This window comes from Colobus angolensis, unplaced genomic scaffold (genome assembly GCF_000951035.1).
Source record: "Colobus angolensis palliatus isolate OR3802 unplaced genomic scaffold, Cang.pa_1.0 Scaffold10, whole genome shotgun sequence".
Lineage (NCBI taxonomy): Eukaryota > Metazoa > Chordata > Mammalia > Primates > Cercopithecidae > Colobus > Colobus angolensis.
In genome coordinates this window covers 20,534,402-20,551,204 of record NW_012110919.1, presented here as the reverse complement: position 1 = coordinate 20,551,204, position 16,803 = coordinate 20,534,402, and the positions used below count along the sequence as shown (strand labels likewise).

The window sequence follows — 16,803 nt, the reverse complement described above, 5'->3', positions numbered from 1 at the left end:
TGGTCTGGAACTCCTGACCTCAAGTGATCTGCCCACCTCGGCCTCCCAAAGTGCTGGGATTACAGGCGTGAGCCACCGTGCCCAGCCCATGTGTATTCATTTTAATGTAAATAGGCACACATGGCTACTGTACTGAACAGTGCAGGTGTAGGAGGTGGGCTCTGCATTATCACCATGTTAGAGGGGAGAAAAATGGCGCTGCAGGGAGCTCCCAGACGGGAAGCGCTTATTGCTGATGTCTCCCCAGCAGCGTGTCCAAACACACTTGCCAGGTGGTTCCAGAGACAGGACGACAGAGGTCGGGGAGAACAGAAACACACGCCATCCCTGGTGTGTCTCATTCCATACCGGTTTGGGTGGGAGGAGGGCAGCATGAACTGGAATTCTACCACGCAGGTGCCGTCCGGGAGCTGCCGGTGCTGCAGGCTGTTTAACTCGTAGGCGATGTAGGCCCTCCGCACATAAACCTGACAAGGCAGAAGCACACGGACGTTCTCTCAGGGGGCACTGCAGAGTGTCCTCAAAAGCTGAGGGCACTCACAGGGCAGGGGTACCAGAAATGACCTCTTAAAGGTCTATCTCTAGCAGGCCGGGTGCAGTGGCGCAGTGGCTCACGTCTGCAAAAATTAGCTGGGCATGGTGGAAAAACAAAACAAATAAACAAAAAAAAACCCCAAAAGCATCCTAGAAAAATCTCTAATTGACACAAATAGTATTTAGCACTTTAAAAAGTAACTATAAGCCAAGCATGGTGGCATGCACCTGTAGTCCCAGCTACTGGGGAGGCTGAGGCAGGAGGATTGCTTGAGCCTAGAAGTTCAACTCCAGCCTGGGCAACATGGCAAGACCTGTCTCTAACAAAACAAAAATTGTTTTTAAAGTAACTACAGAAGAGGTATATTAGGTCTCACTGTTAGAAACAAAGAGTGAGGTCTGAGAAAGATTCTTCCAGAGGTGAAACCCATAGAGGGATAAAAGCTGCAGGCCCAGGAGACCCTGTGGCTGTAACACACTAACAAGCCCAAGATGGTCTCCATGAAGACGAAGACCCAGTAAACCTTCTCACTGTGTGACTCACAGGCTCCCAAGGATGCAGAAGAGAAAGTGGGGGCAACAGGGGACTGAGACTGAGCTCAGAAGATAAAGAATATTAGAAAAACTACTGCCAGCAAAGCAGTCCCAGGTAAGAGGGCCATGTTAAAAACACAAGACATCATCTCAAATTTTCTTAAAAGGATTCTAAAAGGGCAGATTTATTGGGAGGCTGAGGCAGGCAGATCACTTGAGGTCAGGAGTTCCAGACCTGCCTGGCCAACATGGTAAAACCCTGTCTCTACTAACAATACAAAAATTAGCTGGGTGCGGTGGTGCGCCCCTGTAGGCCCAGCTACTGGGGAGGCTGAGGAAGGAGAATCACTTGAAACCAAGAGGCAGAGGCTGCAGTGAGCTGAGATAGTGCCACTGTACTCCACCCTAGGCACCAGAGCAAGTCTCAAAATAATAATAATAATAAAAGAGCTGATTTAAAACTCTGATTTCCTGGAACCAACACAACACCTCTTGGTTCCTGAATTCAAGAAGACCTGAATTGTTGCTCCCAAGAGTAAGACCACCCGGGATCACCTGGCTCTAATCTGGGTTTTGCTACCATCCACGCCCTTCTACCTCAACACTTGGGGGGCAGGGGGTTCACCTTAAGTTGTCACCTGGGTTCCTCTAGCTCTGGCAGTTCCAAGCAGAAACGTCTTTCAAAGGTATTTAATACATGTGAGTCAGAAAGTTTAGATGAGATGCCTCAGACTTGGCTTTCAGGGATTAGTATTTAATGTGCCCTGCCTGGAAGAGGCTGGAATGACACATGAGACAGCAGTGGTGACTAGCATGGAATCTGGAATGAGACAGACCCAATAATGCAAAACCTGGTTCTGCCACTTTCTAGCTGTGTGACGTTGCATAAGTCGCTTCACCTCTCTGAGCCTCAGTTCCTTTCTCTGTAAGATGGGACTATTAACATACCTACCTTGTATAGAAAAGGATAGGATCACATTCACAAGGCGTGTGGCCTAGGGTCAGGTGCATGGTGGCGGAAGTGAACAGTAGAACTGGCACGGTCAGTGCTGTTCTCTGGGCCTCTCCTGCTTACCTCCAAGGACGCCATGCACACGACTTTGTTAGCGTGATAGAAGAAAGCAGGCAGGACGTCGAAGATGGTTGTTTCTGAAATTATTAACTTCTATAGGAAATGAAAAGGGGAAACAAGGAAAAGTAAATGTAAACAAGTTTCAGGTTTTTCCTTGTTTTTGTTTATTTGAGATAAACTGGAGTGCAGTGGTGTGATCATAGCTCACTGCAGCCTCAAACTCCCCGCCTGAAGCGATCCTCCCACCTCAGCCTCTTGAGTAGATGGGACTACAGCATGTGCCAACATGCCTGGCTCTTTGTTTGTTTGTTTGTTTGTATTTTTTGTAGAAACAGGGTCTCACTATGTTGCCGAGGCTGGCCTCAAATTCCTGGGCTCAAGTGATCCTCCAGTCTTGACTTTCCAAGTGCTGGGATTACAGGCATGAGCCATCTGTGCCCAGTCAGTGAGTAAGTTTTTTAATCACCAGTCTGATGAGTGGGGGCGGTGGAAACAGGGAGAAGTCATGCTTTGACCACTAAAAGCAATCAGTGCCCTGCAGTGCACTGGGCTCCTCCCCTATTTAATCACGGGAGAGCTGACAATGAAGAACTCTGGGATGATGGCACCTGGGACAGGTCTCCCAACAGGCACTGAGGGGGTACCTGAGAGCATGTAAATGAGCCAGAGTCCAGAAACAGGGAAGATGAGGCCATCACTCAGCCATGGGAGGGCTCACAGCTTCCAGATATGCTCCATTACGGCTGAGGTTTGTAAACGGCACCAGGTGAGCCCCTGCTGCTGTCACACTGTCCTTCCTGCAGGACTGGGCTCCATGCCCACCTCTCCTAGAGTCTCCCCAGGTGCCCCCTCGGGCAGCCCTGGCCACATTGGGCTAAACTACCTGCATCTGTGACTGTGCCCTGCACCCCACTGAGCACCTGGAGAGGCAAGAGGAGCCGTTTCCCCAGAGGTCCCCACCTGGGCCACAGTGTGTGCTCTGTAGAAGGTGAAAGGAAGAGATGGGCTCACCTTGAGGTTCTCGGGGCAGAACTGATGGCCGTACATGTCAATGGCAGACAGGAAAATGGACTCCACCTGGTTGTGCCGCAGCTCATAGGAGGGGAGGTGGGAGGCAATCAGGATCTGCAGGGGGAGGGACGGGGGTGGGGAGCTGGTGTGAGCCAACCTCCCAGGGGAGAAGGCAGAGGCTCGGACACGGGCTGGCAGCATGGTGGGACCGTGCATGGTGAGGGCTGAGCATGGTAGGGGCCGCACAGGAGGGTGGGGGGAAGCGTACATCGTGGGGACCACAGCCTAAAACCCTACCTGCCGGGCTCTGAGGGCCACTTTGCAGTGCTCGCTTTTGCTCAGCTGAGTGAGCTCATTCAGGATGGAGGTCAGCTCATCCGATAGGGAAGGGTCTGGGCCACACAGCTCATCCTTAGGGGACAAAAAAAGAAGCCAAATGGCTTTTCTCCAGCCCAGGGAAACATGCAGCATTCATCTCGGCTGGGGGAGCGCCCACCCTAAAAGCCAGGCAGCTGCTCCGCTCTCCAAACAGGCCCGGCACAGCCTGATATGCAAACCCTCACCACTTTCTCCTGTCATTCACTCGTTCATTCATTCACTCACTCACTCAGCCACCCATTCATCCACCCCAAAACATGCCCTAAATGCCTGGTAAGAACAAACAAATACAACTAAACTCCTGCCTACATTACTATTAATAGCCAGTGATAAGGCCAGGTGTGATGACTCACACCTGTAATCCCAGCACTTTGGGTGGCTGAGGCAGGAGGATCACTTGAGCTCAGGAGTTTGAGACCAGCCTGGGCAACAGGGCAAAACCTCATCTCTATAAAAAAAATATATATATATAAAAATTAGCCAGACATGGTGGCACGGGCCTGTAGTCCCAGCTACTCGGCATCCCTTGGGAGGTGGAGGTTGCAGTGAGCTGAGATTGCACCACTGCACTCCAGCTAGACTCTGTCTCCAAAAAAAAAGTCAGTGATTATCAGGTGCATACTGTGTTCCAGGTGGCTAGTAAACAGCTAGACCCTTTATATACAACTCCCCAAATTCTCCCACCCCCATGAGGAGTTACTTATTTTGATTCCCATTTTACAGATAGGAACACTGAGGCTCAAAGAGGCAATATGCCTCACCCCAAAGCCACCAAACGTGTACAAAACAGAGCGAGATTCGAACACAGGACTATTCTGCCCCCAAAGCCTCCCGCTCTTTCCCCTACACATTGCTGCCTGACTTAATGGGTTCACAGTTTCAGAGGAGAGGGACGTGGGGTTGAATCTTACAGGAGGGAGGAACAGTGTGTCTGTGTTGCATCCCTCCGCTCTGCTTCTGAAAGAAGAGCCTTTCTGCTGGAGACCAGGGCTGGGTGCAGCCGGTGTTCGCATCTCCTCTTGTGCCCTAAGTGCATGTGGGGCCTGGGAACGGCTCAGCGCAGGTGCTCCCTAACCACCCACTGAAGACAGAGCAATGAATGCTAAATACCAGAGCTCCTGAGCAATATGCTCCCATTCCCTACCCCAGGCATCCACTAAGCCTGGTCTTCCAGAGGTCACCAGACGGTACAGCTATGGGGCATTTTTTTCTACATGTGTTTCTGCATTTTCCTAGTCTAATGAACCGATACTGATTTTATCATCAGAAACAACTTTAACATACTGATATTTCACACACAAACACACAGGAATGTCGATGCTGAAGAAAAGTGGTAGGAAAGTATTCTAAATCTCCTCTCCCTTCTCTGATTTGCTTTCTATTACCAAACGGTGGTGGCATAACTCTCCACCAATCCCCTAGGCTTGTGGCTCCCAGGGCAGGACAGCACAGGTGCTGGCCAGCAGCTAGACTGGTGGTTTTCCAAGAGGTGAAAAACTCAAGAGTTGTTTGTGTGAACATTTTTTAAATTCCCACACACACATCTAAGTGTGAATGTTAAAAAATCTGACCATTGCCTTCTACATACAAATAATAATAATAATAACAATAATAAAAATATTTTTCTAGGCAGGGCACGGTGGCTCATGTCTATAATCCCTGCACTTTAGGAGGCCAAAGTGGGCAAATTACCTGAGGCCAGGAGTTCAAGACCAGCCTGACCAACATGGCAAAACCCTGTTTCCTACCAATACTACAAAAAAATTAGTTGTGGTGGTGCATGCCTGTAGTTCCAGCTACTCCAGAGGCTAAGGCAGGAGAATCACTTGAACCCAGAAAGCAGAGGTTGCAGTGAGCCGAGATTGCGCCACTGCACTCCAACCTGGGTGACAGAGCAAGACTCCGTCTCGAAAAAAAATAAACAAAACAAAAAACAAACAAAAAACATTTTTTTCTTGTTAACTTAGCGAAGCAGTCTCATCTTGTATATTTTAGTCCACAGAATCATGTTTTGTTGCTTTGTGTCACTAACGAAGTCCCATGATCAGTGAATTGGTGTCAGAAACTAGGTCCCTTTAAAAGCCTCAAAAAAATTCATTTCAAAGTAATCATTCAATTCGCAAGTCTTTGTTCAAAACCTCTCAGGTACCAAATACCATCATGCGCAGAGAACTCACTATTTTCTAACAAATAGGACCAAGAAAGTCAGAAGAATAATGAATCTCACATTTATCTCCAGATTGTAATTGGTTCAACATTTGTAGCCTCTATCATCAAGGAGGTCCAGGCAAATGTCCCAATTCCCAAGAGCTGGGGGCTGCTCCACCCATCTTCCCTTGGCTGTCCTCTGGTGTACGTGACCTTTCAGAACTTCATGCCCAGAAGAGAGTCAATATGTGCACAGAGGAACGACCAGCATAATAACCCACAGACCCAAGCCCCAGCCTGTGAATGGCAAGCTGGCTGTAATAGATTACAGGCATATTGTGCTTGACAAACACTCCAACTCCAGGAAACTCCATCCAAAGAATGTATTTTGAAAAGTTAGCAATAGAACTCCCCGCAAAGAGTGCATATCTCCTTGGGTATAAGTTCCCAGTCCTGGCTGCGCGTTGCAATCACTTGGGGAGTCCTCTTTCCCAATCAATTTTTACAAACTTCAAAACTACAGAAGAATTGAAGACGAGTATGTTGAAAACCCCATAGTAATCACCTAGATTCACTAACCGTTAAACTTTTACCATATTATCATATTTGATTTTTCTCTAATAAGAACGTGCATGCGCATACACACACACTCTCTTTTTCTGAAAGTCAGTTGCAGATACCACAATCCTTTATACTATTTTAGCACATATCTCCCTCCCACCTACCTACAGAACCATTAAAACACCACAGAAACTGAACATTAAACCAATAATATTATCTAATATACAGTGCACATTTAAGTTTCCCACAGGGAAACTTTCAAAAAGCACTAATGCCTGGGCCCCACCCCTAGAAACTCTGATTAAATTGACCAAGGGTGGGGCATGGGCAATTGTATTTTTTAAAAGTCTCCCCACCCCCTAGGTGATTCTAATGTACAACCAGGATTGAAAGCTGCTGCGTGAGATTTTTAAATGGTTCTTTACCAAAAACCCCAATATTTATTAATGCAATTTGGATAGGGGATAGGGTACTAACTGTCCTCTAAGATCATGGCCAAACTCTGCCCACTGACTGTTTTTATAAATAAAATTTTATTGGAACATAGCCACCCTCATTCATGTATCTATTGTCCGTAGTTGTTTTCAGGCTACAGTGGCAGAGCTCACAGAGCTGAGTAGTGGCTACAGGGGATGGACATCCTCAAGCCTAAAATCTTTACTATCCGGGGCCCTTCACAAAAAAAAAAAAAAAAAAAAAATTGCCAGGCCCATTGTGGTGGCTCATGCCTGTAATCCCAGCACTTTGGGGGGCCGAGGCTTGTGGATCCCCTGAGGTCAGGAATTCGAGACCAGCCTGGGTAACATGGCAAAACCATGTCTCTACTAAAAATACAAAAATCAGCTGGGCATGGTGGCGCATGCCTGTAATCCCAGCTACTCCAGAGGCTGAGACAGGAGAATCACTTGAACCCTGGAGGCGGAGGGTGCAGTGAACAGAGATCGCACCACTGCCCTCCAGCCTGGGCGACAGAGTGAGATTCTGTCTCAAAAAACAAACAAACAAACAAACAAACAAAGATAGATAGAAGACAGATAGATAGAACTCAGGAGGCGGAGGTTGCAGTGAGCCAAGATTGTGCCATTACACTCCAGCCTGGGCGACAGAGCAAGACTCCGTCTCAAAAAAAAAAAAAAAAAAATTGCCAAACCCCTTTCTACCATAAGCCAAGTCCAAGTCTCTCTTACTTTGCTGATCCTACATATTCCAAGTCAGTTGCCAGGGACATATCAAAGAATAATATTTTTAGTCATAAAAGACTGCTATTATTGGCCAGGCGCAGTGGCTCATGCCTGTTATCCCAGCACTTTGGGAGGCCAAAGCAGGAAGATTGCTTGAGCCCAGGAGTTCAAGATCAGCCTGGGCAACATGGTGAGACCTCATCTCTACAAAACAAACAAACAAATAAACAAACAAACTAACTAACTGGGTGTGGTAGTGTGAGTCTGCAATCCCAGCTACCTGGGAGGCGGAGGTGGGAGGATGGCTTAAGGCCAGGGGATAGAGGCTACAGTGAGCCATGATAGTGCCACTGCCCTCCAGCCTGGGCAACAGAGCGAGACCCTGTTTCAAAAGAAAAAATAGACAAAAAACAAAAGACTGCTATTATCAAGTGAAAAGAGAAACAAGAACAGAGACCCCATACCTCTTCTTCTTCACACACAGGACTCAAAATCCAATATCCCACGGCTAATAGTTCAGGACTCTGGAGTCAGACTATTGGTTCAAATCCTGGCTCTACATTTAGGAGCTAGATGCCCTTGGGCAAGTGGCTTAACTTCTCTGTGCTCTGCCAAAGAGCTGTGACAGCAGTACCCACTTTCTAGGACTGCTGTGAGAATTAAATGAGCAACTGTGTATTTGGAAAGCACTTCAAGAGTACCTGGCACAAAGTAGGTGCTTTGCATTAGTCATGATCTCCCCAGGGGCCAACAAATCCCTGTTTTTGTATACAAAGTTGTGTTTTTTTTGTTGTTGTTGTTGTTTTGAGACAGGATCTCATTCTGCCACCCAGGCTGGAGTGCAGTGCTGTGATCACAGCTTACTGCAGGCTTAACATCCCAGGCTCAAGTGATCCTCCTGCCTCAGGCCCCTGAGTAGCTGGGATGACAGGTGCACACCACCACACCTGGCTAATTTTTGTACTTTTTGTAGAGATGGGGTCTCCCTGTGTTGCCTAGGCTGGTCTCAAACTCCTGGCCTCAAGTGATCCTCCTGTCTCAGCCTCCCAAAGTGCTGGGATTACAGAAGTGAGCCACAGTGCCCAACTTTAGTTTTTTTTCTAAGAAATGGAGTCTTAGAATGTTGCCTAGGCTGGACTTGAACTCCTAGGTTCAAGTGATCCTCCCGCCTCAGGCTCCCAAAGAAGTTTTGCGGGAACACAGTCATGCCCATTCGCTTACATTGTACAAAGGCAGGGTTGAGTGGTCAAGACAGAGACCATGCCAACCTGCAAAATCTAAAATATTTACTTTCTGGCTTACTTTTTTTCTTTTCTTTTCTTTTCTTTATTTTTTGAGACAGAATCTCGCCCTGTCGCCCAGGCTGGAGTGCAGTGCCGCGATCTTGGCTCACTGCAACCTCCGCCTCCCGGTCATGCGATTCTCCTGTCTCAGCCTCCCACGTAGCTGGGATTACAGGTACGCGCCACCATGCCCAGCTAATTTTTGCATTTTTAGTAGAGACGAGGTTTCACTACATTGGCCAAGCTGGTCTCGAACTCCTGATCTCAAGTGATCTGCCCGCCTCAGCCTCCCAAAGTGCTGGGATTACAGGCATGAGCCACCGCAACCGGCCACTTTCTGCTCCTTGTTAGAAAACGTTTGCGGACTCCTGACCCACCCCCGGTTGGGTAACAGGCCCTCTTCCTGCTTACGATCAGCATGATCACCAGCTGGTTCTTCTTGGCCACCTGTGCGTGGGAGAAGATGCAGTCCAGCACCTGGGACATGTCTGGCTTGAACTGCTCCCTGAGGTTTATCACACACTTGTCGTAGTGGGCTAGGGGGAGACAAAACACCACACAGAGGTAAAGTTCAGGCTCCTCAGCCCCCCACCATCCCACTGGTGTTGGCATCAGCATCTCTTGCCTTGCTGAAAATGGTGCTCGACATGCAAATATCTTCTCAGGAGATCCAACACCACTGTTTTCATATAGCCGCGGATCCCGCTGCGGTATCTGGGGAGAAGGGAAGGCTGCTCTTAATGCTCACACCCCTTCCTTGAGTACCTGAATATTTAATATTTTCTTTTTATGATTTTTAAAAAGAGAAAGGATTGGCCGGGCACGGTGGCTCACACCTGTGATCCCAGCACTTTGGGAGGCCAAGGCAGGCAGATCATGAGGTCAGGAGATCGAGACCATCCTGGCCAAGATGGTGAAACCCCGTCTCTACTAAAAATACAAAAACTAGCTGGGCATGGAGGCATGCACCTGTAGTCCCAGCTACTCGGGAGGCTGAGGCAGGAGAATCACTTGAATCTGGAAGAAGGAGGTTGCAGTGAGCTGAGATGGCACCACTGCACTCCAACCTGTGTGACAGAGCAAGACTCTGTCTCAAAAAAAAAGAAAAGAGAGAGAGAAAGGATTTTAGAAAGGACACGGAGATGGAAGGATCACTGGAGCCCAGGAGTTCAAGCCTGGGCAATATTGCCAAGACCCAATTTCTACAAAACAAAACAAAAAATTAAGGCCAGGCATGGTGGCTCACGCTCATAATCCCAGTACTTTGGGAGGCCGAGGCAGGAGGATCATTTGAGCCCAGAAGTTCAAGAGCAGCCTAGGCAACAAGGTGAGACCTTGTCTTTACAAAAAAATCAAAAACATCAGCTGGGAGTGGTAGCGCATGACTGTGGTCCCAGCTACATAGGAGGCTGAGGCAAGAGGATCACTTGAGGCCAGGAGGTCAAGGCTGTTGTGAGCTACGATCGCACCACTGCACTCCAGCCTGGGCGACAGCTTGTCTCAAAATAAATTAAAAAAATTAATTAACTAGTTAATTTTAAAATAATTTTTTTTAAAGTATCTAGAGGCAGCCTCTAATCCTGAGGCCTTCAAAGGATATGGAGTTGGTTCATCTGCAGGCCAGAAAGAACACTGCCCTGTCCAAGGTCCCACATCAAACTGGAGGCAAAACTGGAGTAGATCCCAAGCCTGATACTTGGGAGGGCGCCTTTCTGGCCACAGAGATAGAAAAAACAAACAAAAACAAACAAACAAACAAACACATTAATAGATTTCGGATACTGAACAGGGGTAGCCAAGTTTAGCAAGCTTTAACCATTAAAACAAAATTTTTCAATCACTTACCCAATGTATAGAGACCGTTTTAAAAAGACAAACTGGAAAAACATTTACCAAAAGATCTCCATGTAAATTTTGCTTTTTTTTTTTTTTCTTGTTTTGAGACAGGTTCTTGATCTGTCACCCAGGCTGGAGTGCAGTGGTGCAATCACAGCTCACTGTCATCTCTGCCTCCCGGGCTCAAGCAATCCTCCCATCTCAGCCTCTGGAGTAGCTGGGATCACAGCTGCCCACCACCATGCCCGGCTAATTGTTGTATATTTTGTAGACAGAGTTTCACCATATTGCCCAGCTGGTCTCGAACTTCTGAGCTCAAGCAATCCACCTGCCTTGGCCTCCCAAAGTGCTGGGATTATAGGTGTAAGCCATCGCACCTAGCCACTTCTCTTTTAAAACAAAGTTTTAACCTGGATGTTCCTCCAAAAATCTGAACGCAGGGGTCAAGTTTCTCAGGAGATGTGACACTGAGTTGTGGGGAAGTAGAAACTAGCTTAACTGCAGCATCACCAAATAACAACAAAACAGATCAAGATGCTAAAAGACTCTCTGATCCAAATGTGATTTTAAAACACATACTTATACAACACAGGACGGAGTTTTAATACTTATGTTCAGCACAGAAAATTTGCTAGGAAATTCAGTTAATTTGTTAATGATTCATTTTTCCTAGATGTTTCTCTGAAGCTTAAAGGATGGGCTTAAGGTTAGCAGTCGATGTGTTTTAAGAGGACTCCCTTCCCAGCCCTTGGCTGTGAAACTTGCAGTTTGTGGAGAACCCACACTAAAATCTCTCCCTAACAGCTAGGGAGCTCCTTGAAAAGAAGGCTGGTTTTCTACAATCTTACATTCTTTGTACCTGGGAGTTTCTGGCACATGGGAAACATGCCTGGAATTTATTGGTTTAAATCCAATAATGCTTTGATTCCTTTTTTTCTTTTTCATAAAAGACAAGGTCTTGCTCTGTCCCCCAGGCTGGAGTGCAATGGCATGATCACAGCTCACTATAACCTCAAACTCCTGGGATCAAGCAGTCCTCTCACCTCAGCCTCCTGAGTAGCTAGGCCTATAGGTACACACCACCATGCCTGACTCTTTTTTTTTCTCTTTTTTTTTGTAGAGACAGGGTCTCGCTACATCACCCAGGCTGGTCTCCAACTCCTGGCCTCAAGTGGTCCTCTTGCCTTGGCCTCCCAAAATGCTGGGATTACAGGCATGAGCCGTAGCACCTGGCCCTCATTGTCTTCATAAGGAAAGCTTTCTTGCTAGGTGGATTTTTCATGAAAAGTGGCAGAAAATCCTTTTGTCGGCCAGGCGTGGTGGCTCATGCCATGATCCCAGCACTTTGGGAGGCTGAGGCAGACAGACCACGAGGTTAGGAGATTGAGACCATTCTGGCTAACACGGTGAAACACGGTCTCTGCTAAAAATACAAAAAAGAAATTAGCCAGGCATGGTGGCAGGCGCCTGTAGTTCCAGCTATTCAGGAGGCTGAGGCAGCAGAAGAATGGCATGAACCCGGGAGGCGGAGCTTGCAGTGAGCCAAGATCGCGCCACTACACTCCAGCGTGGGCGACAGACTGAGACTCTGTCTCAAAAAAAAAAAAAAAAAAAAAAAAAAAAAAAAAAAAAAATTTCCTTTGTCATCAGAATAGTCCTGCAGCAGAAAACCCCTGTACAATAAAAAACTACTTGAGATGAAATACAAATTATTCATCCACTTTCCTTTGCAATTGTCCCAAAAGCCACAATGATAACAATTTGTGCAGTCTTTTATCATACATAAAGCTATTTCACCACATTGTCTCAATCTAATGTAACTATCAAGTATTTACTATTTATCAGCACTTCACAAAACTTAATACATTTATAGGCCAGACCTGGTGGCTCACACCTGTAATCCCAGCACTTTGGGAGGTCAAGGCGAGTGGATCACTTGAGGTCAGGAGTTGGAGACCAGCGTGGCCAACATGGTGAAACCCCGTCTCTACAAAAAGTACAAACATTAGCCGGGCACGGTGGCACATGCCCGTAATCCCAGCTACTCGGGAGGCTGAAGCAGGAGAATCGCTTGAACCTGGGAGGCAGAGGTTGCTGCGAACTGAGATCACACCACTGCACTCCTCTGTGGGAAGGAGTCTCTGTCTCAAAAAAAAAAAAAAAAAAAAAAATTCATTCCTTTACAATCCAAACAACTTGTCTTGAAAAGTGTTTTTATTTCCATTTTGCCAGCTGGCAAACAGATTCACAGAAGTAAAGTGACTTACCCAGGGTTCTGCTGTTAGTAAAGGCACCACAGGACCATAATGCACTTTCTCTCAGTTCAAGCCTGCCCTGAAGACAGCCCCAAAGCACCACCCTGGTGCAATGCATGCGACGATCAGGTGACAACCACATCCCATGGGGAGACGTAGGATTTACCTCTGGACCAACTGCACGATGCTCTGGGTGTTGATGAAGAAGACCTCTCGGTCAGCCTTCCGCTGCAGGGTGGCTGCGTGGCAGTCCAGGATGGTGGCTATCTGGATGGGAAAACAAGACAGATCTGACTGTTGATGATTCAGATGCTACACAGCAGTCCCTTAAAGCAGGGGTCCCCAAACCAGTACCCAAACCAGCACTGGTCTGTGGCCTGTTAGGAACTGGCTGAACAGCGGGAGGTAAGCCGTGGAAGAAGGAGAGAGTGGAAGGAGCGAGTGGAAGGAGCGAGTGGATGGAGCGAGTGGAAGAAGGAGTATTTACAGCCCCTCCCCATTGCTCATATTACCATCTGAGCTCCACCTCCTGTCAGATCAGCGGGAACATTAGATTCTCACAGGAGTGCAAACCCTGCTGTGAACCACGCATGCGAGGGATCTAGGTTGCACGCTCCTTATGAGAATCTAAGGCCTGATGATCTGTTGCTGTCTCCCATTACCCCCAGATGGGACCGTCTAGGTGCAGGAAAACAAGCCTGGGGCTCTCACAGATTCTATATTATGGTGAGTTGTATAATTATTTCATTATATATTACAATGTAATCACAATAGAAATAAAGTGCAGCATAAATGTAACGCACTTGAATCATCCTGAAACCATCCCCCTCCCCGGTCTGTGGAAAAACTGTCTTCCACAAAACTGGTCCCTGGTGCTAAAAAGGTTGGGAACTGCTGACCTACAGGACCCACCACAGCCTCCCAGGGAGGTCCCATCCAAGGCTCATTGGAAGATTGAAAATTCCAGGCCCAAAGCCTTCCAGCTACCCTGCAACACCCCTGTTCATCCCTTCAACGGTGAGGAATTCAAGCGCTCCAAATGCCAGCAATCACATGGAGGAGTGCACACACTCGCCTTCTACCGGTCTGCACCATGAACGGGATGGGGAACGAGGAGATGGGAATGTCCCACTCTAGCAAAAACCAGGGTGCCAGTGGGGAAGGGCCCTGTCTTTATCATTAGATGTAATGTTATTGGTATATTGCCTTTGGCATCAAAAATATTTTTAAAGAAAAAAAAACCTGCATCAATGACAAATTCCCGAAAGTTCCAAGTGTGTTTTCAGTTAGGATGCTCTAGAGTTTGGTTTTTGTTATTTTTTAGTTCAGATATACCTTACATACCATCATATTCCACCATCTCCCTTTAAAGTGTACATTCAGCGGTTGGTAGTGTATTCATAAAGTCGTGCAACTACCACCACCATCTAATGTTAAAGCATGTTCGTCACTCTAAAAAGAAACCTCGTAGTCATTAGTGCTCACTCTCTATTTTCCCTGCACTGCAGCCCCTGGCGGTCACTAATCTACTTCCTTCTTCATGAATGTGTCTATTCTGGACATTTCATAAAAAGTGGAATCACACAGGGCTGGGCACCATGGCTCATGCCTGTAATCCCAGCACTTTGGGAGGCCGAGGCAGGAAGATCATCTGAGGTCAGGAGTTCAAGACCAGCCTGGGCAACATGGTGAAACCACGTCTCCACTAAAAAAACAAAAAATTAGCTGGGAATGGTGGTGTACGCCTGTAATCCCAACTACCCGGAGGTCTCAAGAAAAAAAAAAAAGGAATCACATAATATCACATAATATGTGGTCTTTTGTGCCTGGCTTATTTTATTTCCCTTAGCACAACAGGTTCATCCACGTGGAAGCACGAATCAGTATTCTTTCTTTCTTTGGGTGGACAATATTCCAGCCCTTAGAACTGCTAACCTCTGAGAATGGCCTGAATGACACTGTCCTCTGGTTTCCCAAATCACCAATGTGTGGGTAGGTAGATGACGATGGTGAGGAACCCTCTCACCAGAGAGCAGGAAGGCAAATAGGCAGAGGGGCTCTTCCCAGTGCAAATGCCTTTCAAATGCCCCACAAAACCAACAACCACAACAAAATGAGCAACACGAGGCCAGTGTGTAAATAACAGAGATATTTCATACTACCCTGGAATGGCTTCCATTCCTTTTTTTTAACGTGTTCACAAATACAACTATGATTATGATGAGACATCTCAGTATATTCTTTTCTTTGGAGTGCAGTGGTGCAATCTCGGCTCACTGCAACCTCTGCCTCCTGGGTTCAAGCAATTCTCCTGCCTCAGCCTCCTGAGTAGTTGGGACTGCAGGTGCGTGCTACCACGTCTGGCTAATTTTTGTATTTTTAGTAGAGATGGGGTTTCACCATGTTGGCCAGGCTGGTCTCGAACTCCTGACCTCAAATGATCCACCTACCTCAGCCTCCCAAAGTGCTGGGATTATAGGCGTGAGCCACTGCACCCGACCTCAGTACAATTCTTAAAATACAATATATATACATATATGTGTGTGTGTGTGTGTGTGTGTGTATATATATATACACATACACATGGAGCTCCCAGATGATCACCTACAAAATCCAGGGACGGAAAATCAAAGCTGCAAACCAGTGAAAAAACAAAAATAAAAAAACTTGCAGTGTCCTCTAATGATGTCAGCCAGTTTATTTTTTTGGGAAATGCTCACTCCATCTGCATCAACTCCATCGGAATCTTGAGTTTTACGCAATAAAACCTAGGGAATGTTGATGTTCATTCAAACAACTGTTGCTTTGAGTAAATGATGGGATTCTGCAGATGAGGCTTGAAAGGAAACCCTCGGCCTGATATGTTAGGCTCTAAGTCAGTCTCAAGGAGTTCAACTTGATCAGAGGCCAGATATGGAGCCAGACTGGGAGCTGGCCCAGTGTGACCATCCTGGTGGGGTGGAGCTGGGTGGGGGAGCACATACCTGCTGGCTGGGGAACTGGCACAGCACCGAGGTGATGTTGCTGGCATACTGGGCCATCACCCTGCGGACTGACTTCTCCACGGGGGCCGGGATGCGGCCTGCCACGCTGGTCATGATCTCCTGCAGCTCCAGCAGCGGCAGTGATGGGTGCCGGAGGGTCATCATGAGTTTCTGCACCCACTCCTTCAGCTGAAGCGGGGACCACAGCATCAGCCCCCAGCCCTGCATGGGCATGGGCACCACCCCCCACAACAGGGCACCCAACACAGCTCAACCCATCCTGACCCCATGCACTCAAGTGGCTGAAGATCCAGACCCAGCAGCCTCTGGGGCAGTCCAGAGTGGAACAGCCCCTGACCACATGGAATACTCAGTTTTCCCACATAGGAAGACCCTGACTCCCCCTCTCTGTGCATCAGAAAGCCAGCATGGTGGGGGGATCAAACATAAGGTCACATGATGAGTTGATATTTATCATATACTAGCTTAGTACCAGACAGTGTTCTAGGACCTTTCTTTACATGTTCTTACTTGATCCCTAAAAACAACCCTACAAAGGAGGTCTAATGATTTTGTCCATTTTTGCAGTTGAGGCAACTGAAACACAGAGAGATTAGTTAAGTTAACCAAAGTCACTTAGCTAGTAAGAAGCAAAACTAGGTGGCAAACCCAGGCTGTTCAGCTCCTGAGACTGAACTGCTGCCCTATGCTCTTTCTGGGGTGTCTCAGTAGCCAATGCTGATGGTCTTTGGATGACGATGACAATGGGGCCAATGCCCCAGTGTGGTTTTGAGGTTTCAAAGTGAACTGATACATAAACTGCGAAGCACCCCAACTAATAAAAGTTGCAATTATTGTGGAGTGCAGTGGCTCATGTCTGCAATCACTTTGGGAGGCCAAGGCAGGACGATCACTTGAGCCCAGGAGTTCGAGACCAGCCTGGGCAACATGGTGAGACCCCATCTCTACAAAAAATTAGCTGGGCATGGTGGCAGGTGCCTGTAACCCCAGCTACTTGGGAGGCTG

At 47.4% G+C, this 16,803-nt stretch overlaps 1 protein-coding gene across 1 annotated transcript in view; it reads right to left on the bottom strand.

Moving 5' to 3' along the window:
• ACACB (acetyl-CoA carboxylase beta) overlaps nucleotides 1-16,803 on the bottom strand; it is a 175,585-nt gene that overhangs the window by 44,943 nt on the left and 113,839 nt on the right. The window contains 10 exon segments of the mRNA XM_011937064.1: nucleotides 349-467; nucleotides 2,144-2,233; nucleotides 3,152-3,265; nucleotides 3,449-3,562; nucleotides 9,114-9,241; nucleotides 9,244-9,285; nucleotides 9,288-9,342; nucleotides 9,344-9,416; nucleotides 12,960-13,060; nucleotides 15,778-15,966. Coding sequence (XP_011792454.1) covers nucleotides 349-467; nucleotides 2,144-2,233; nucleotides 3,152-3,265; nucleotides 3,449-3,562; nucleotides 9,114-9,241; nucleotides 9,244-9,285; nucleotides 9,288-9,342; nucleotides 9,344-9,416; nucleotides 12,960-13,060; nucleotides 15,778-15,966 — 1,025 coding nt within the window.